We start from the raw sequence: 20,890 nt of genomic DNA, 5'->3' as shown, positions 1-20,890 counted from the left end.
ATTGAAAAGATTCAGAGAAGAAAAGCAAGGATGATCAAATATAAGTAATGACTTAATTGCAGGGAATGATCTTTTAGGGTTAGAATTCTTTAATCTGAAAACAAGGAAATTAAGGGAGAAATGTGATGGAGATGTATGAAATGATAGGTGTCCTGAAGAGGTACTGATTCTTCATTGTGAAAGGGGGACTGATGCCTACTGTGTGCTGTGTCTGATTTTGCAGGTGGTTGAAAAGCTGATCCGAGGGTTGGCAATGGAGGACAGCCGGAATATGTTTGCACTCTTTGAACATAATCAGCAGGTTGACCGTGCTGTGGAGAGTCGGGTGATTGTGGCTGATATCTTGGCCAAGTTTGAGAGGTAAAAGAATGTTTCATGAAACCTTTAATTCCCAGTTGGATGTAACACTGGATTTCAGAGTCCAGGGTTACCTTCAGATTGTGACTTGCACTATGGACATTCCAGTACCATGGTACTTCTCCTTACTGGTTGTTTTTTTTTTTTTTTCCCTTCTCATTTTACAGACTTGCTGGCTCTGAAGAAGAGGAGGAAGGACAGTGGCAACTGTATTTTAAGCTTTATTGCTTCTTGGATATTGAGAATGTTCCCAGAGATGGCGTGGAATTTGCCTTCATGTTTGAGCAGGTAAGCTAACTCTGAGAGAATGATTTGGTTTCCAGCATGGCAAAAGCACACAAGAGGATACAGAAAACTGGTTTACCTTTCATTACAAATGGGAATTCTCGTTGTAGCAGAAGAGTTTGGTGTGTTGGATTTTTGCCTGGAATCTACTAAGGAAATAGACCATGAAATTTTCTAGGGAAGATGAGCATTAGAACAAAAGCAAGAAAAATTAGCAAAGGCTTAGAAAAAAGGAAATTATTTTTTTTAAAAACTTGGTCTTTAATTTTAGAAGGCAGAGAAATTCGAGTAATGATTTAAGAGAATTATTAAAAGTAGCTGCTTGCAGAATATAAATGTAAAGAAAACTGGAAAAATCTATCTATCTATCTGCAAATCAGCTTGCAAGAACAGCGCATCCTTGGGATGTTACCAGAACTAACTATGAAACATCTTCTGGGCAATTTCTTTTGATTAACAGAGAGGCACTAGAAGAGTAGAGCAGACAAAGGAAAGGAGAATGTAGTTAACAATATTTATCTGCTGAGTAGTCTGTTATTTTTTTAAGTCACTGTACTCTATAGCACAATGATGCTGGCAAGATCAGAGATTGCACTGATAAGAAAGAGCCTTGCAGCTGGGATGTAAAACTAAACCAGCTGGTGCACCAGCTGTGTGATTTGTCCCACCTGTATTACTTCAGTGAACACTGACCTTGCCTCAGAAAATCATAGAAAATTACTAAATCTGTGTTAATGGCAGTCAGTCATGAAGACTGAAACTCACTGATAGTCAAATGCATGGCATGTACATCACCCAGATGATGGTTCATTTCTTGAAATGAACATCAAGCATTGTTAGCTAGAGAATGTCTAGAAAACAGACAGGAGCACGTGGTGCTCTGTGGAACCTCACTTGTACCAAACTCTCTCTTGACAAGGATTTCAGTCTACACAGCTTTAACTGGCAAAGAGAAGTAACAGTAGGAGAGTAGGTGTTACCCAGACATTAGAGGGATGTGCAAAAAGCCCCATTAATAGATTTCACAGAAAAACAGGCAAAGGGAAACAAGAAGATTGGTGGAGACATCAGGTGAAGGAGGAAGAGGTGGGAGATACTTTTGTGTAATGAAACTGAGGTTGAGAATCTTGAATTTATTATATATTACTCTGGTGTTGAATATAATCTTCACTCAGGAGCTGTAGCTGATACAGCACAAAAACAAATTGCTTCAATTCTGGTCTCTCCCATCTGTTCCAGATTTAAAAGGTCCTCATTGTGGGGCTTTCTGTACAGGATAGGAGCCCCTCAAAGATCTCTGTCCTGTTCAGGCTTGCAGAAAGGGGTGTTGCCCCCTGTATCAACCACTTGCAGACTTTGATGTATTTATTACAATGTCTGCTCTGACTCTTGAATGATGTCTATCCTACTCAGATCAGCAGATGTGACAGGAATCTCTACCTCTACCTGGACCCAGATGTGAATAAAGTGTGCTTTTGCTTTCTAACGAATTTGGGGGACTTTTTGTTTGTAGGCTCACGAAAGCCTCATAGCTGGTCATTTTCCTGGGCCGGAGGACACTCTGCAGCGTCTGGCAGCTCTGCGGCTGCAGTATCTTCATGGAGATTATTCCAAAATAAGCTGGACCCTTGATGGAATCTACCCAGTTAACAGGCTGAAATCCAAAATACTGCAGTCAACAAAGAGCAGCAGCAGTCACACTCTGGAGAGGAGACGGACCAGCTTCCTTGAAGGGACATTGAAGCGCAGCTTCAAGACAGGCTCTGTAAAGAAGCAGAAGGTAGAAGAGGAGCAGATGATGGAGATGTGGGTAAAAGAAGAGCTTTCAGCTGCTCGGGCAAGCATAGCACAAAAATGGACCAAGCTGCAGGGAGTCTCTCAGCATCAGGCCATGGTGAAATACATGTCCATTGTAAAGGAGTGGCCAGGTTATGGGTCGACCCTCTTTGATGTTGAGGTGAGTGATTAGTGAACTCCTAAAACCACAGCTGAGGAGAGGTATCAGCCTGGAGAACAGATAAAGCTGTGTGTAACAGATGGGAATTTTGTGAACTGGATACATTTTGCCTTAATAATCTCAGGGAAAGCCTGTAGTATCACAATATCTAAGAGTTATGACACAGAGAGCACAGAGAAAGCAAGGCAGGGCATCCTGGTAAATGAAGGGAGACAATGGATTCCCACTTTGTGTGGCATAATTGTGTAGAATAATGGTGGAATGGGGGAGCAGAGAGGGGTTTAAGAATGTGGTGGCTAGTGAAAATCTAAGTAAAACAAAGCTCTGCTATTCTTGCCAGCAAAAAGTGCAATCCTGGTCGGCAGCAGTACAACAGAAATTGTGCAGACTGAGGCATGTACAGCACTGCTCAGCCTGCCACAGTAGGAGGCCACAGTTCACTTCTGTCAGTTTTGCTGCTGCCGAGGTGGATCACCATGGGAAGTTGCTTGCACTCACTGCATTATATGTAAAATAAGAAGTGGAATATTGACTTGCTGCATCACTTCAAAATCTGATGAGAGCTGTTCCCTATTACAATTATTTATTACTCAACTAGTATTTGACTCACAGCTGTATCACTTCTGAATCTTTGCAGAAGTGCCTCCAGCATAGATTCTGCAAGTACCCTGGTTTGTGTATTGAATTGAAATCTCCTATAAGAGCTAGAAACAGAGGGCTTTTTCTTGACTGGAAAATTATTTGATCCTCCACTGCATTTATGCAAAAGGTCGCGTTTCTCTTTCTGCAGTGCAAGGAGGGTGGATTCCCCAATGATCTCTGGCTTGGCGTCAGCACAGAGAATGTGTCTGTCTACAAACGAGGGGATCCTAAACCACTAGAAACTTTCCAGTATGAGCACATTGTTTTCTTTGGAGCACCACAGCCCAACACCTTCAAAATTACAGTGGATGAGAGAGAAATGTTCTTTGAAACCTCACAGGTATGTGAAAGCACACAGCCACTTCCGTTAAGCTTCAAGGAATAGAGAGGTTTCTGTGCAAGAACTCTTGACAAATGGACTACATAGCCAAGGGAAAAGATAAAGGGAGCTTAAGCCTAAAGGGCGTGGTACCTCTTCTTGAATACAGGGATGAACAAAAAAAATAGGCTGGTCAGAAAGTGAAGGAGGTTAATTAGTGTCCCAGTGCATCAAGAGTTTCCAGTTCTAGGTGTTCTTCACTTTGCCTGTTTTTTTTTTCATTCCTTTCCAGTAGATGAATGGGGTGTTTCACAAACTTAAAAAAAGAAGAGTTTCAATAGAATGGAAGTTGCTTTTCTTTGAGCTACAAATATTTTAAAGTATTGCTACAGCAGCACACAAACTTGTCAAGCCTTTCTCTTCTTACTGTCATGTTCACATTTAGTATTAACATGCAAAATTGATTGTGTCATGACTTTGGAGAAGGGGAATCTCTTTCAGCAAAATGTCCTGTATGCCTCAGCGTGCTTAGGTTTTCAAAGTGCTTATGCTGTGTTGCTGTGTTCTCTCCCCAGGTGGGCGAGATAATAAAGATCATGAAAGCATACATCAACATGATCGTGAAGAAACGCTGCAGTGTCAAATCAGCCACCAGTGTGGACAGTCATGCAAGCATCTGGACTAGGTGATACGGATGAACTGGCACTAGTTTAGTCATTGGTATTTGCAACTTGCCAGCACAAGTGTAGCAAAGATGTTTTTTAAGAATTCAACTGACTACTGTATTTAAAACCTGAAGTGACATCTACAGTACCATAGGATTTGCACCTCTGCCCAAAGACATTAAACAGTTACAACTGTTGTGAAATACTAATCACCCAAAACTTGTTTTCCCCTTGCTTGTTTGATGAACAGTGTACCTTAAAGAAGCAAAGGCAGAAGCATCCTCCTGCTCCGTGTCCTCTGTGCTGCTTTCACTATCACCTGTCTTACTGGCAGAAAAATTTACAAGGATCATTTCTGCAGGACGAGAGACAGACTTAAGCTTCCTTAAGAATTTTGAACATGCAGACATCTGGGATCATGTGATCACAACATGGTCTGCTGAAAGAATATTTATTTATTTTGCAAACAAATCTAAAAATATAAATCACTGTGGGTTTGGTTTTTTGTTTTTTTTTTTTTTTCAGGATATACTAACAATCTGATCTGGTCTTAAAAAGAAAAAGCCTTTATATAATTGAAGCCAAATAGTCCAAGAGAGAGGTCAACCCCTACTTGAGAGAGCATTAAACAAAGAAACAAATAAAAACACCCAAGGTTTACCTTCCAGTAAAAATTCACAGGTACACGACTGTAAAAAGTGGCACTTTCAGTTAAAATACTAAATACTTCAGTCTAGGAGAAAACCCCTGGGACTAGCACCACTGAAACAGGCCCTAAGGTCACACTGCAAGCAGCGCCTCTTGTGTAAAAAATAATGACTGCTGTTCTCCTGTACAGCCCAGGAGGGGAGATGGTTTTAGTAGCATTTCCAGAAGAGCTGCCCTTCACAAACTCCAGGTATTAGATGGAAGTTGGAGATTTATGGTGAGCAGCTTGCTTGCATTGAGATCCTTCTTTCTTTAGGGGGGATTTTAGGGTGACTGGGGTCCCTGAATTTAGCTTTAAGTGAACTATTTCCTACAGAGTGAATAGGTGCCTAGATAAATTGTTACAGGCAAGATTTTTACTTCCTCTTTACCGCAGTAAGCAAATGCCAAATCCTTCATCCACCCCAACTTTTAACAAGAACTGCTCACATCAATGAATCCACGGATCCCCATCCAGTCTCCTCTAGGTCCTTAGTCTTAGGCAGAATTTGAAAACAATTCTATTTTGCCAAAACAACTGCTTCTTGGAGGTTTTTATAGCTACCTGCAATTGGAAGAAGCAGAATTTTTTCTTCTCCATGAAAGATGACAGTCATCTTATATCTCTTGACTTCAGAAAGTTGATTTGTTTAAAACAATATTCAATATCAGTCCCATCATAAATTAGTTGCGTTAACAAACAAGACACCTAGTGGTGAGCCGTTTTCCATGACCCTTGTCTAGCCTTGGGATCCCAGAATGCAAAGGCCCATGAAACTGCAGAGTTGTATGTAATGTGGGCCTTCTTCCACATTTAAAATTGGCTATCTCCATTTCTGAAGTAGCATCAGCTAAGGCCTGTTACCTATGAAACAGAAATTGCATAGAAAAGAAGGAGTCAGTATGCAACAGGTTCCATTCCAATTCATCATCAGATTGTTCCAATATTACTAATACTATGTTGCAGAGCACTAGTTTTGAGGGTGACAGTACAAGAAGAAATACTGTACATAACCCCTGCTCTTCTCTCATTTTCACTACACTGCAGCGTGTGCAAACACACCGTGCACTTGATACATGATCAGCCAAAGAGGGTGGCCCCTGCTGTGCATCATCCCTTCACCTGGAGTTTTGCCTTAAATAGCGTCACTGATGGAGCCTACAAACACCTTGTTTGCATTATTTAATTCCTTGTCACAAGTAATAAACAGATGACCAGGTCACAGATGGGAGAGAACAGGAATGCAGAGGCCACCTGAGAAGCAACACTTTGCATACACTGCATACACTGGCTGGATCTCTAATGTATCAGACTAAGCTTGATTATCCATGTCCTAACTCTGCACTAGCTCTGTGTTCTGGCTCTTGGGTTGCTGCAGGCAGCTTGAACCCACTTGAAACATAACTCCCACTACAATTTGTTGTAATTTTGCTCATTTCTATTATAGAATTCCTTCTGCTGTCTTTTTTTAATTTGTAACTGGCTTTACAAGATGAAAGTTTAATAAATTATTGGATTGCACAGGCTCTATTCACTTACAGGCATTGTGTGCCCATGTTAAGGGGTTTACTCAGAGCTTAACACTCGGAATGTGTACGTGAAAAGCAGGCGTCATCAGCATGAGGATACAACAGCCCTTCCTCCCAGAAGCAAGTTTTGGGGTCAAAAGAAAATACTTTGCTGCTACAGTGGGGAAGGTTTCCAGCTTCTGCTTTTCTCTCTGGGGCTGAGTCATGCCTTTGATCAGTGGGAGATGTCCTGCTGGTTCTGAGACAGCAGGGCAAGGAATTAAATCATCTCCCAAGGCCCAAAGTCATGTGTCTAGTTATTATTGGCAGTAAACTTGAAACATTTATTTGTACCTGGTTTTAAAACACACTGCCTCTCCCTATGTAGGCTGTGTCTTCTATTACCCTGTTTATTTGCTTGTTACTTGCTTCAAAGTAACAAGCTCCCCTTGGGCCTTTAAGCAAACCTCACACAAGAATTTCAGCCCCCTCTGTAAAATATGAACTCCTAATCAGTAGGATGCAAATTTGCCAGGCTCTTGGCTAATTTTTTTGACCAGATTCCTAATGCACAGCTGGGATACACCTTGGCCACATTTCCCGGTCAGTGCCAAGGTGAAGGCCGGTAGCCGGATTGCCAGGGACAGTCACTGACCCCAGTGCCAGCTCAGTGCTGCTCCAGCACTGCTGTGACACCCAGCTGGGAGGAATCCATCACATGGGGCACCCAGATTCCACAGCCCTGCCTAGGTCTGAATGCAACCCAGAGCAAAGCAGTCAGGTGCTTGGTTCCTGCTTCCTGCCAGACGTCTGTTACCCAGCGCTGGCTTGGGCAGCCCAGCCAGCTACAGAACAGAGCTCTGGTGTTGCAGAGCCCTGCTCCACCTCCTTCCCACACTGCACTCAGGGACACGTCTGGGGCCCCTCACAGCCCTCAGGCACTGACCCCCAGACCTTCCCCAAAATGCTGTGAGGGCTCAGGATTACCAATACAAACATGTTCTTCTTGTGAAAGCAAACAAAAATCCTGAGTGACTGTCATAGTGAAAGCCTAAGATAAACTCAGTTGGCTCTGTATTGGGTTAGACACTGGGCATAGTTCTTGCAAGGCCACTAATGAGGCACACACATCAATAGGAGCAACTTACCTGTCTTGTTCCTTTCTCCTGTTGCAGTGTGAGGTTGAAGGCAAGGCAGCTGCCTGATGTAGGGTACAAAGGCACTGAATCTGCATGGGAAGAGATACCCTGGTTGAAGAAAGTGTGGAGGGGAGTTCCTTGCAGCTGGAAGAGGGGAGAAGTGGCTGTTGTCCACAGCAAACGCCCCGTTTTGTCATAAATACTTGGGCCAGGATCAAGAAAGCTGCTCTCAGCTTTCTTGCTTGCAGAGGAGTGGGACAGACCCACTGTGCCAAGGTTGTGGTGTCCTGCTGCTACAGGATGTTCCAGCTGTCCACAGTGGCTGTTGCAGTCCTTTCCCTGCAGCCCATGGCAGTGCTGTGGGGCTGTTGGCAGTCTTTCAGCCTTGTGGCTGCTGCTTGTAGAGGAAGTGGCGCTTTCTGGTCCCCTTTCCTGGCAGCTTGTGGTGGTGTAAGGCTGCCTGCATGGATCTTGTGTCTGTGGTGGCGTGCTCTCCATCTGGTGGCTTTAATGGTCAGTGCTGCAAAGTAGGTATGGGAGAGGAGAGGTACAAAGAACAATGGTGTCCACAGCAGAAAACACATGATGGAATTTCAGAAACCCAGTCTTTCCTCAAAGCAGCTCACAATGCAAGCTGTGGGCAAATGTGACTTCCTATTATCCACACCTATGTATAATTCACACTCTCATTTAACACAAGCTCTTCAAATACCCAGATTATGCTTATGAAAAAAGGACATTTCAATGAAAGTTCAGTTGCTAATGGTGATGACATTCAATCACACATATTTGAAAACCATCTCAACCCACTGCTTTGTAAGTTTAATTCAAATATGCATATAAGGCCTGTTAGCTTTAACAAGGTGTAAGCACCATGGTTTTGTACAATTATCTGCTCTGAAAAGTCTCCTGAAAGGGAACATGACACATGGCATTTGAAAGAGAAGTTTTATAGAAAGCAGGAGCAGTACTCTTACTATCTGTATGAGTGTCCTAAGACACAGCATGCAGAAAAAGATCTCTGTTCTCATTTGTTCTAGCAGAAAATGCGTAAGAGGCCAGCATAATTCAGGAAGCATATTTTGAAATAATTATTTTGTATTGCCAGAATCCACTTTTTAAAAAGTAACCTTGGAGTAAATTACTCTATTTATGATGAAAAGTAGTAAAACAAGAACTGTTGTAGTGTTTGTACTTACAGTCCCTTCTGCATTGGTAAAGAGAAATCCGTAAGTACTTACTGTCTGTGTTGCAGTACTGTGTCATCACAATAAAAACCTCGTCTGGTATCCTCCCCTACTCCCACAAATCTGTAAAAAATCTTAGTTACTGACAGATATTATGATAAGAATGTGCAGGAATTTTCAGTGTGCAAATACCACTGCTGTGGTTTAACCATAAAGAATATACCCAAGATAACAGTATTTTATAGGGCATCTATACTATGCACCATTTACAAGTCAATTTGCTATTAACAGAATATTCCCTCTAGTACTTTGTCAACTGTCATCATAGAACTCCAGAACTAAATGGGAAAGGAGTGACAACTGAATTTTAGTCTCCAGTAAGGTATCTGTTTTTCCTAAGCTCAGATCTTTAATATTGCTCATAGGTCTTGCTTTAAAACTCTGCAATGTCTGTTCAATTTGGTCAATAAGAACTTCATGTACTTCTTGACAACGGAATGAATTTGACTAACTTTTAGAAACCTGGGTGCTATATATCCCACTGTGCTCCATACACACAGCAACAGCAGATACATGAAGGGCCCAAATAGTAGTTCCAACTCGTAGCAACAAAAATTGTGATGTTTGGTCTTCATTTATTTGCAGTTACACCCAAATCAAAAAATCACTAGCAGGCCATGAAATTTACTTACTCCTTTCAAAAATGTTTACATGTATAGCATATGTCCAAAGCAACAAGCAGATGGTACATTTGGTTTAAGGGAAAAATGCTGAGAAGTACAACAAAAGCATCAAGCCCAAAGGGTGCTCATGCATAAAGACTTGTTAATTTCTATGTCCATTAAGTTACTGATGCAGAAACACTTTTAAAATCAAAATACTGATTGGTGTAGAGGTAAATGTGGATTAACCTTTCCATAACCCAGAGTTTCCAAGGCCTGGGCAAAATTCAGGAAGAGGAACTGAAGTTGTACACTTTTTGCCTAAAGCTACCACAGCTGGCAGATAGCCTGTGCTCTGGGATGAAGGAGTTTTAGGATGCCTTCTCAACTCCATTGCTCTGGGACCTGGGAAAGCGTTTCTCTGCTGCCTTTTCTCTGTGCATCATCTTCAGTTTTAAGATTAATGTTTGTGAAACAGAGGACCGTGTTAGTCATCTTGCACAATAGGATGTTTCTCCCAGCAAGCTAAAAATAACATTGCCCTTTGACCAGCAGTCAGAGATTTTGGGAGTCTGGAATTCAGAGCTCAGACATCACTTAAAATGAATACATCTTATGCTTTAATTGCAAGTGTTACTTACCTGGAAGTAGTTTAACTTTGCCTATATTTTAAGAGGCATTGTGGAGGGAGCCTTTATACACTGCCTTGATCTGGGCCTTGAGGTGCTAATGAACTACACCCTGATTAGAACAAAAAGGCACAGGGGAATGTTCCCTGTGTAAGCCTGAAGCAGCTTGATAAAAGCTATGTATAACTAAGTTTTCAACTGCAAAAAGAAAGTTACTGGCATTCTTTTTAAATACATCAAAGATTATGTATTACCTCTTAAAGTTTTCTTACTGTGGTAACACACACTTACTGGCTTTAATTCTGATCACAGCCCCTGCACTGTGCTTTTTTACCCAGTGATTAATGGCCCATACCTTAGCTCTGATAACTGCTTCCATGGAAATAAAAACCAGTGTAAGCAGTTCAGTGTTTTATTTAACTTTATTCTTTCAATAACAATACTGCCAAATAATCTTCCTGTATATTGCAAATGAAGTAGATTATTCACCTGCACTAAGGCCAAAAAGGAATTACCAGTGATTAGACAATTTAGGTGTGATGAAACAAACATGAGAAATGGGGCCTGAAAAAATTATTTACATCATTTAGAAGAATAAAATATACAATTTTAAATAAAAAGTATGTATCCTTTTGTGTTGAATCAGGATCTTGCTACTAATTTCCACTTTCCATTTCAGATTCACACCTAAAAATGCTCAGAGTATAAACATCTATAAAACTACTAAATCTCAAAACATGGGAACTTGTAAATATTTTTCCCCACTTATTACCGTAGTTAGAAAAAGACAGTAACCAATATTTATTTAGCCCATTAAGTTAGAAGTCATTTGGCAAAGCACTCAGGCATGTAAGCTAAACCAGAAGACAATCAGGAATCAGACTTTGCAACATTTCAAGCACTTTTCATACCAGGGTAAGTTAAAGAATGAGAATTATTTTCATCGTAACTACATTTTCTACAATGTAGTTTCATTTTTACCTCAGGAAAAGCAAATGTTCACAACTGTGCCCAAAAGTACCAAAACAAACAAAAGTGCTTACTTTGATCAGCAAATTACCACAATGGCTCCCTAACTGTGCCCCTTCAGGCTGCTCTTTTAACAAGCTCAAAGTGTATCTACAAGGAGTTCTCTACTTCCCAACACAAATGATAAACACTTCCTTATCAAAATAGTGCAAACAGGAACAAAGAAAAGTGCCATCAAGATAAGTAAACTGCAGGAAAAGAAGGCAGTTGAACACTGTGGCCTTGCTCTGCTGCTTCAGAGAATCAGTAGTACTCTTCTCAGCACACCAGGCCAATGTATTCCTATTTACCACCTCATGCCACCTCATGCAGAATGGATTTGGTCTTTGGCATATCCTCCTTCATAAAAGTAAATGCACTGCTCTTTGTACTGTGCATTCAAAAAAGTCAAAAGACTTTTTCAAAACAATAATTGATCAAATAATTGAGTAATTAATATATACAACTCTGTCTTCCCTTTTTCCCTTTATAGCATTCTTTGGAGTGCATAGGAAAGGCTACAGTGACACATCACATACAAAAATCAAGTTTCAGTTTTATGAAAAATACTCAAGTATTTTTAGCATTTATGTACACAAGTTTGTTTACCATATATTCTCAGTCTTTTCTTAGACATATCTTTTATCTTCTTTCTTGGACAGATGACATATTTCACCTATAAAGTTATAGGCTGGTAACTATAAAATTAGGCATTTAATTCTAGTATAAATAAGAGTATTGGGAGAAGTTAATTTTAAGTGTATTCATTAAAGTGATATTGCATGAAGTACTGTTGGCATTAATTTGTTCCATCAAAAATTCCAGTAAAGAGAGATAATACTATAAATTAAAAAATACAACGGAACTCTAAACACCTTGCATCTTAAAAGGCTGAGGCCAAATATAAAGAATTATCATCAAATTGAATAAAAATTGCACTTGTATATAAACAAACTAATTTTAGCCCCCATTAATAACCTTGTTGCTTTTCAAAAAAGTAAACAATAAAACATCAAGTAGCTCATTTCTTATGGCTTCACACAGTGAAGTTCATGCTCCAGAAGAAAGTTTTTCAATAGCTATCTTTTGTGAACATATCATCAGTTTCATCATCATTCATCCCTCTTTGATAGCGTACAGAAGAGAAGGCACTCCAGTGAAGGCGCTTCTTTTTGTAGAGGTACCATACCAGTCCAGCTATGAAAACCAAGATAATAAGCAGAGCAAATGCTACAGCCACACCAGTATGGTTAGAACCTGAAACAGAACAAAAGATGAATAGTTACTATTTAAGAGTTTTGGCAAATATATTTTGTCATAGGGTTGATGCTTAGATAGCTACATGTTAATACTGCACAGTTATGCTGCACGCTCAAGTCAAGACAAACTGCTTCCTATTTAATAGTCTTCACTTCATCACATGGGGAGTTAGATGCTTATTCATGCAGGAATGCATTAGCTTATTTTTGATCATTCTGTTGTTAATTTACTAATATTTAGGTTGGAGGGGACCTCTGGAGTTAAAAAAAAACCTACTTGCAAAGGCTGCACTCATTTAGAGGTCTGTACACTTCATAAATCTAATGGATCCTAGGCTCTTGGAAGGGAAGGTAATTATACTCCCTTTGGACTGAAGAGATCTTGTTGAGGTCTTCCTTAGTGGCACAAAGTTTCATCTATTCCTGCATTTCCACTTCAGTGAAAATATATACAAAATCAGAAAGATTCCACTGTTTCTCAGGAACTTGTTTAATGCTCAGTTAATTGCTTGCTTTCCTGTACAAAGCCAAGGATGAGGGAGTAAAGGCCTGAGTCTTTTTCTCAAGCTATGGGGTGACACTTCCAGAAGCCTCCCCAAGACTGCAAACACCATTTGCAGCACCTGTTTACAAGCAGAACTCTTTCTGATTCCACTTACACAAACTCACACATGACAGATACCCTGTGGTAAGAAGCAATAGCGACTACTCTGCATTTTCTGGACATTTCAGTTCTCTTCTTTACCCACTGAGTGGATAGTGAGAGCCAGGAGAAGTAATTTCCTAGATAATTTATCTCTGAATGCAATTTTATGGCTAAATAACAACAGAAGACTTGTGCTTAGGCAGAGGTACTTGATGGGTTCTTTTGTGAATTGCACTTCCATTATTTCAACACAGACTTTATCCAATAAACCAGAAATTCCTGAAAACAGTCTCTACAAAATCAAGTCTCTGCTAAAATAACATTTCCATACCTAAAGGAGCTTTACAAACCACTCTGCTTCGACTACGTGCACAGTCAACTTTGGACCACATGCCAGTTGTGGACAGGATAACACTGCATTTTTCATTGGCTTCTACAGTTTTATTCTCCCAGTTGACATAATTAACTGATGTGCCATCCAGCCAGTTCAGGGACTGTCCTATTGAAAAAAACATTACTTAGTCTAGATCACCAAAACATCCTGTAATACTACACAATGTCATTCACAACCTATTGATTTCTTTTTAGCAATGTAAAGAAAAGGGCTGACTAGCCATCCCATATATTAAAAGCAGTAAATATGAACACAACTTTCAGCCACCCCTCTTCTCTAGACCTTTAACAGTTGATACTCTTGCATCAAACATTAGGCAGCAATAACAGAGGTGGGGAAAATTAATTTCTGGGACTCCTGATTACCCTAACTGCAACAGGAAGAGATTTAACTACAATGAAGTCCAAATGCTTTAAAATGTTAAATGACAGATTCCAGCCTCAAGTAGAAGTTACTGTAGACTACCAACACTACAGAACTGTTCTTATTTGAGGATTTATGCATTTATATTTACAATATGAAACATTTATGATCATTCATTGTTGCTACTTCTTACCCTTAAAGCTCTGATCCAGGCCAAGCCACACATTCTTGGTGATGAGATCATGCTCCTTTATGTGTGCGCTCACAAATGCATTTTCTTCGGCATCCACTATAGTCAGAAGGGTTGCCGAAGGGTCTAAGGGACAGAAAAAACCAATCAGAATTGCAACTTATGTGATTTTTCATGGTGCTGGTACACTGAGTTTTCTGTAGGAACAATTACTATGGGAAAGGATTTGCTGATCTGGGCTTGTAAAATTAGCTTAGAATAACCTTCAGAATAAAGACATGAACCTCCTATCCCCTAAAATACAGCATGTTTTATGAGATACTTCAGATGGCTTGTTATTCTAGCATGTTATACACAATAAAATGGGAGTAAACTTACTGCAGCTGCAGACTATATACATGGAAGATATCAAGAGATATGTCTGTTAAGAATTACTAGTCTTGTCCAAGTAACAGGCTTTCAAAAATATAGTTGAACAAAAACTCAACATTTTGCTGAAACAAGTTAATTTCTAAATCAATCCTCCCACTGTGCCTCAGGTTCTTATGTACAATAATTAAGGAATAAGAGAGAGGAAAGGGCATGCTCAAAGTGTACCCATCCTCTACAAGTATATATAAATATAAGCCAGATGCTTTCTCTTTCAACTACCAGAACAAATTTGACTCAACAGAAAACTGCACCCAGGACTGGGTTTTTTAGATCCTAAATAGTGAGTCCAGTATCACACCATAAGATAATTCCATAAAAGAAAGTTACATCAGTCACTAACTTCTATGTTAGGGCGATTAAACCTTCCGTCCATGAAACTGCTTAACACTGTCTCTGCAATACAATTCCTCATGTAGCTCAGCAAAGAGAGAAAATCCTTTAATTTGACATAACATTAACTTTTTTACATGCTTTAATATCTATAACATACATGCCCTTTGAACCATTTGATAGGTTAGCAAGCTCCCTATTAGCAAGCAGCTATGGCAGGAATATAATAAGAAAGTCCTGCCAACAGCACTAACTTTGCATGCAGATAAAATGGCTTTCCTCCAAACCTCTGAATCTTCTTCAACTGGCTACCTGCATTTTATCTGCTGATACCTGTGTGACAAACGATCTGTAGCATGTTGCAGTATTTCATTAAGAATTTTCATCAGGTGTTCAAAGATAAAGCTTGCTATTGCATTTCCTAAACTCAAGGAGCCTAAAAATGGCAAAACTGAAGTATAACCAGTGTAAGATTTTAGGTTGCTGGGTTTTATTTCTTCTTAAATAGCATACTTGTATTACAAGTTGTAATGTGATAGAGAGTCTAAACCTACTCAGCTTCCGGCAGATTCTCTTAGCCTCTTCCACGTTATAGACAGAAAAATTGTAGAATGCCATGTCAAAAGCATAACAGTGATCCCTGTACTGTTCCCACTGCAGGGAGCCACTGCTCTGTGGGCATCCAGAGGCTCTGCTTGCTTGCTTTGGCTCTAATTTTCTCTCTGCAAAGACAAAGAAATTGATGTTATTTCTGCTGCAGCAGTTTGTGCACAGTCTCTGGAATAACAGGATGATAAGTATTAACAAGGGCTACTACTCCTACCAACAACCACTATTCAATTAGTTTTCATTCCTTCTTGTCTCATGGATGAATTTATTTAAAAATGAGCATAAGTCAAATCCCAAAGGGTTGGGAACAATTTTTTTATTGCTTTTTTGTTGGTTTTGACAATTATGGTATACATTTGATAAGTACTTTGATTTAGAAAAGATACATATATTTGATATTCCTATCACAGGTGATCAAGAAGTAACCGGATTTGATTTAGGTTTTCACCACTGGAATGGCGAGAATTTATCTCCCTGAAGTATTAAAAAGTGTTTTATCATTCCTTATAGAAAACTCTTCTTAAAAAGGGAATCACGTGCAGTATTTCAACCTTAATTTCTACTTCTAAATACAACATGTAAACACAACTACACAAAACCTTAAAAATAATACTTACTGTTTGGAGGGCTATAGCAAATGGCACCTTCAGCAACATTAGTACATTTTGTACGGTTCCAAAATCCTTTAGTATCCAAAAGAACACAGTTCTCAGTAGTATTTGAGTTTTCTAATTCCCAGGGGTAGTAGTCAAAGTCACTTCCATCTGACCATTCAAAATTAGCTTTACTTCCCTAATAAAAGAAAAAAACCCACAACTTCTAAACCACACATGACTTTGCTTTAAATCTCATCCATTGTGAATTAAGTCACGTAGCAACATTTGTCCCTTGTAGAGTGATAAATTAAAGAGCAAGTGGTTTCATCTAAACTCACAGTTAATAAATGTACAACATAGTTTGTATTTTCTTAACATAGAAATTGTTATTATTTCGGGGAACTGAGAAAGTACAGCATTCTTCATACAACCTGCAATGTGCCTGTTTTATCCTGTTTATGGGGAACATTTTACCTGGTTCTACCCTGCTGTTTCATTTAAGCAATCTGCCTTCCCTGCTATGAACATTAGTGGATATGTTGCAAACTTCTAAACTGTTGAGATGGCTGCAGTGAGTAGAACTGGGCAGCTCAGGGATGGTTTGCAGTGCTACCTCCTACTTCAGATACATTCCTGGAAACCCATGACAATGAGGAGTCAGTTGCGAGGGACCCATTCCCAGGACCCATTCCCAGGTATGCATAGAAATGACACACCTCTGCAGAGGACTATTCCTGCCAACTAACTACTCCTACCAGATATGGCAATTAGTGAGGGGAGCAGGGTCAGGGCCACAGGCTTTTGGCTCCACAGTAAAGCGGACAGAGGAGGAAGTAGATCTGCAGCTGCCTCCTGCTATTGTGCTTCCTGGGAGGATGGACACTTAACTCACTGAGAGCCTGTTCCTGAACTGCTCTGGAGAGCCAGTCCTGACCTCACCTACGCAGGTTCCACACAACCTTGTTTCTATTTGCTAATGAAATCTGATTCTACAGAGGGCCATAAAGTCTGAAGCTGTAGGGCTAGCACTGCAAATCATGCTTCCTTGTGCTGCAAGGAATGATGAGAGAACACTGTATTATTTTAAACTGTCAGGAAGAACTGTATTAGGAAGAAATATCTTAGTGTGCCTACATTCACCAAAAATTAATATTAACATGTTACACAGGGTTGAAAAGATACTAGATGGAAAAGAGATTCTAAGGAACTGGAAATAACATCAGAAAATATTTGGAATCTTGTCCAAAACATTATTTACAGATCTGTTACTTATGTCCCCAACAGTATATACTTACATCATGAATTGACAACCCAAGCCACAGAGGATAACCATCCTGTTTGACAATATCTTCTAGAAATAACTGTTCTGATTCACTGTGTACACTTGCTAAATCACTGTTATTTTGTTGGCACAATCTCAATGCCTCATACCACGTTAATTTTTTCTGAAGTATCCTGTAAGTTCTGTTTCCATGTGGAATAGTGTCGGGCAATGGAGGCTTGTGCTGTTGGTGTCCTATTTCAAAGAATAAGATGGTAAGTTGTGTGCATTTCTTTCATGTTACTAGGAAAAATACAGAAAGCATTAAAATCCATCTATCTCAGTGTAACTCAAGCATTAAAGTGCTCAGTACAAGCCACTTCTATCAAGTTAAGTTTACTTTTGCTACTTGGAACACTGAGCTCAGCAGTTGCTGGATGAGCACAGCAAACACATTTCTCCTGATCAGAGTATTACAGCAGTGATGCAGACTGACCAGATGACCCCAGATGCTCATGACAGCTGTGCCATGTGTTTCACTAGGAGCAAAACCAAAGCCTTATTCAACAGGAACCATGATTTATGACCCTCATCCAACACTTCAATACTACTCACCCCTTTCGATTTTACAGGCGAGAATACTGTACATGTTGTAGTGATTAGCATGCCAACTTTGGGAATAATTATAAATATCCCAAAACCCATCAAGATTTACACCAGCAAAAAAACTGTTCTTCTTTATGATAGGTCTTCCCAGCCTCCAGTTATTGTAAGTCAGATGAGTTTCATCATACCACTTGAGAACTTTATCTGTGGAAAACATTGCATATTTATTAAACCACTGGCATTATGTCTACAAATACCATTTAACTTTGAATATATTAATGATATTAACAGATGTTCACTTTGGAAAAAATGCTGGTATACTGCAAGTTATTCTAAATCAGTTCCATATTCAATGCTAAATATTTTAGCATTACTCATCCTGGCCACTTTAAGACCTGCTTTCCAGGGAAATCAAATTTAGACTAAACAGAACATACTGGATTGACTATCGCTCAAACAGAGAGCATGTCAGGATATTTTATTCTAGAAGATAAGCACAAATATAAATAATTATTACAGGTTTGCACTCACTTTGACTTTAGTTATAAACTGAAACATGCAAGAAACATGCACTTAATGCTGCAAGTTTTGTCTCTGATCCAGTTAATAAGAAAAAAACCAAACCCTTAAATCTTACCACTGTCATCATAAATCACACCGAGCCAGACCCACAGAGCCAGACCGCTGAAGGAATGAAGCTGCTCAGTAATGAAGTTATTCTCCTCTTCATCCCGAACATTCAGGACAAATGCTTCGGGGTCTGTTGAAAATTTTTTTACATTACTTTCTTACAAATTCACCTTTAAGTTAAAAAATAAAGTTTTTTTTCTATTCATGTTAACAATTATTACAGATAGGTCAACCTCTGTAAAGGCCAGATCTTTACAACATAACTAATTGAACAGTGCAAAAACAATTTTCAAATGTATTATCTATGGTTCTATCCCTGGTTTTGTGGATAAGTGAAAGATTTCCGCTCCAGAGATGTTTGTGGGCCCTACTGTCACTTCAAGTTGTATGTAGTGAAAATTCTCCACATAGAACATAAAAATACCAGCAAACTTTCATGCTTGAACTGCCCTAGCAGAGAAACAGTATTAAGAAAAAGACCAAATTGAAATTAATTCACAAAAAAATTAAAATAATTTTTGGAAAGATGAATGTCTGAAGGTTTAATACCAAGAGGAAAGCTTAATTCAGGATGGACAGAAAATGTCCACGTGCTTTTCAGTCTATTTACTTTGTTCACTTAAGTGTTCCACATGGAAAAGCTGGAGGCAGCAGGAAACCACAAAGTAAATGTAACTGTGAAGCCAGAATGCTGCCAAGGGTATAACAATTACCCAAACTATTTAAAATTGGCATATTTATAACAAAGCCCCTGACCAAACACAAAAACCCGTAATTTTTCAGAGATCTCAGAGTTCAGGAGTTCCAAGCCACCTCTTTCTTCAACTCTCCTATCCATGCTCTGGCACTTTTTATCAGGGTAAGCAAGGGAAAACAGCATCAGGCAGTGCTGCATTACTGCTACACAGCCTTTCTCAACATTCACTCTGCTGTCTGTCATTGTTAAGACAGTGACTCAGATCTAACACTCATCTCCTCCAAGCTGATCTAAATCCATAAATACCTGCAGTATGACAAAGTACTTACTCATGTTCCTGCATAAATGATGAGCTTCTTGAGGTTTCAGTTCTCTCCATCTATTTTTTGTTATCATAAAAGTGTAACAGTTATTTCTAAATGATATCCAGGGTGTATTTTTAATCTTATGTGGGCATTTCACTTGTGTAACTTGTTCTTTTTCAGTCTTCTCTAAAAAAAGACAAGACAACATCAGGACATGAATTACTAATAACACCACCTGACTTGGCACCCCACAAACCACTTTTAGGTACCACTTAAAAACACTGAAAGACAAATTAAGCTGTCATCCTTTAAATGTGTTATTTTCAGTTTCCCCATGATGGTGATTTTTTTAAAGTAACAAGCCAACAATAAGCTCTACTAAAGAATACAGATACTTGCAAGTTTTCACAGTTATTTTAAATAGGTTTAAATATAAAATCCCTACATAAAAGTGCTAAGTGTAGGCCAATAACCAAAAGCTCTTATTGACTCTAGTGCATGGCAGATCACTGTAACAAATAAGCTGCTTCACAGCTAGCAACACATCTTAGTTCTAAGGCTTTATCTAATATTTGAGGAGTGAGGAGGACTCTTCCTACAGTTCCCTGGCTTGTAAGCACAAAATAGTTTATGATGTCATAACACCACACTACTGTGACTCAAGATGTACAATGGCTTGTGCCTCCTCACAGAACAAAACCAAAATAAATAATTATGATCTCATAGAGAAGAAGTCTGTGCTGATCTCTCAGAAAAATCTTTTTCTGAAGGATACACAACTAGCACAGCTCTTTCCTGGAAATAAAAAAAAACACATCCTATTATATCCCTGTCTTGTTATAATTAGTAGGTATTTAAAAGGGTTTTGTGAACTTCAGATGATGTTAATTTTCAATTCAGTGTCTACCTTCTACCCTTCTTCTCCATATAGCCATGTACCTTCTCTCTGTACAAGACTTCCATGTCTGAACAGATTTCAGGAGGTCCCAGTATTAAGATGTAAACAGTACAGAGATATTTTAATCTTCTCCCACAGGCAAGTGGGAGAGATTAGTATGGAACAGTCTTAGAGAAGCAGTGCAAAGACAGAATCAGTTGGCAATAAGGCTACTGACCCAATGCATCCATGCTGAATTTATTTCTAAGGTACAATTAGATTAGGACCAACAGTTGCATGCCCCCTGTCTTTGAAGCTAGTTTTTTTTTTAATGGCATAGAAATCAGACTGTCGGAGAAAATGTAAGTTTTAAAAAGTTGTAATTTTGAAGTTAGAAGCTGGAATAATTGAATTTATTTTGTAATAAAATAAAAGTCAACTTTTACAAAAATTATGGTAGCATACATACTTTCTGATGCATAGCAAATAGCTCCTCGATTTTCTGAGGAACAGTCAGAAGTTCTCCAAAAGCCATCAGTATCCAAAAACACACATTCTTCATTTGTTTCTTCATCATCTTCAGACCAGCGACTAAAACTCACATGTTTCCCATCCAGCCAGCCATAATGCTTTCCACCCTAGCATTATT

General features: G+C 39.2%; 2 protein-coding genes across 2 annotated transcripts in view; one reads left to right on the top strand and one right to left on the bottom strand.

The window, feature by feature from the left end:
- LOC128791075 (unconventional myosin-X-like) overlaps positions 1 to 6,434 on the top strand; it is an 89,485-nt gene extending 83,051 nt beyond the window's left edge. The window contains exons 38-42 of the mRNA XM_053948440.1: positions 224 to 360; positions 525 to 645; positions 2,156 to 2,599; positions 3,390 to 3,581; positions 4,136 to 6,434. Coding sequence (XP_053804415.1) covers positions 224 to 360; positions 525 to 645; positions 2,156 to 2,599; positions 3,390 to 3,581; positions 4,136 to 4,249 — 1,008 coding nt within the window. The 3' untranslated portion in view covers positions 4,250 to 6,434. The remainder of the gene's footprint in view (positions 1 to 223; positions 361 to 524; positions 646 to 2,155; positions 2,600 to 3,389; positions 3,582 to 4,135) is intronic.
- Positions 6,435 to 10,441: 4,007 nt separating this feature from the next.
- Positions 10,442 to 20,890, bottom strand: part of LY75 (lymphocyte antigen 75) — a 44,026-nt gene continuing 33,577 nt past the window's right edge. The window contains exons 26-35 of the mRNA XM_053947857.1: positions 20,711 to 20,879; positions 19,389 to 19,550; positions 18,370 to 18,492; positions 17,742 to 17,936; positions 17,161 to 17,381; positions 15,887 to 16,061; positions 15,215 to 15,382; positions 13,902 to 14,024; positions 13,283 to 13,450; positions 10,442 to 12,303 (exon numbers count right to left, since the gene is read on the bottom strand). Coding sequence (XP_053803832.1) covers positions 12,119 to 12,303; positions 13,283 to 13,450; positions 13,902 to 14,024; positions 15,215 to 15,382; positions 15,887 to 16,061; positions 17,161 to 17,381; positions 17,742 to 17,936; positions 18,370 to 18,492; positions 19,389 to 19,550; positions 20,711 to 20,879 — 1,689 coding nt within the window. The 3' untranslated portion in view covers positions 10,442 to 12,118. The remainder of the gene's footprint in view (positions 12,304 to 13,282; positions 13,451 to 13,901; positions 14,025 to 15,214; positions 15,383 to 15,886; positions 16,062 to 17,160; positions 17,382 to 17,741; positions 17,937 to 18,369; positions 18,493 to 19,388; positions 19,551 to 20,710; positions 20,880 to 20,890) is intronic.

This window comes from Vidua chalybeata, chromosome 7 (assembly GCF_026979565.1).
Source record: "Vidua chalybeata isolate OUT-0048 chromosome 7, bVidCha1 merged haplotype, whole genome shotgun sequence".
NCBI classification, from domain to species: Eukaryota; Metazoa; Chordata; class Aves; order Passeriformes; family Viduidae; genus Vidua; species Vidua chalybeata.
The sequence above is the reverse complement of the archived record's forward strand: the minus strand, read 5'-3'. Positions and strand labels throughout refer to the sequence as shown.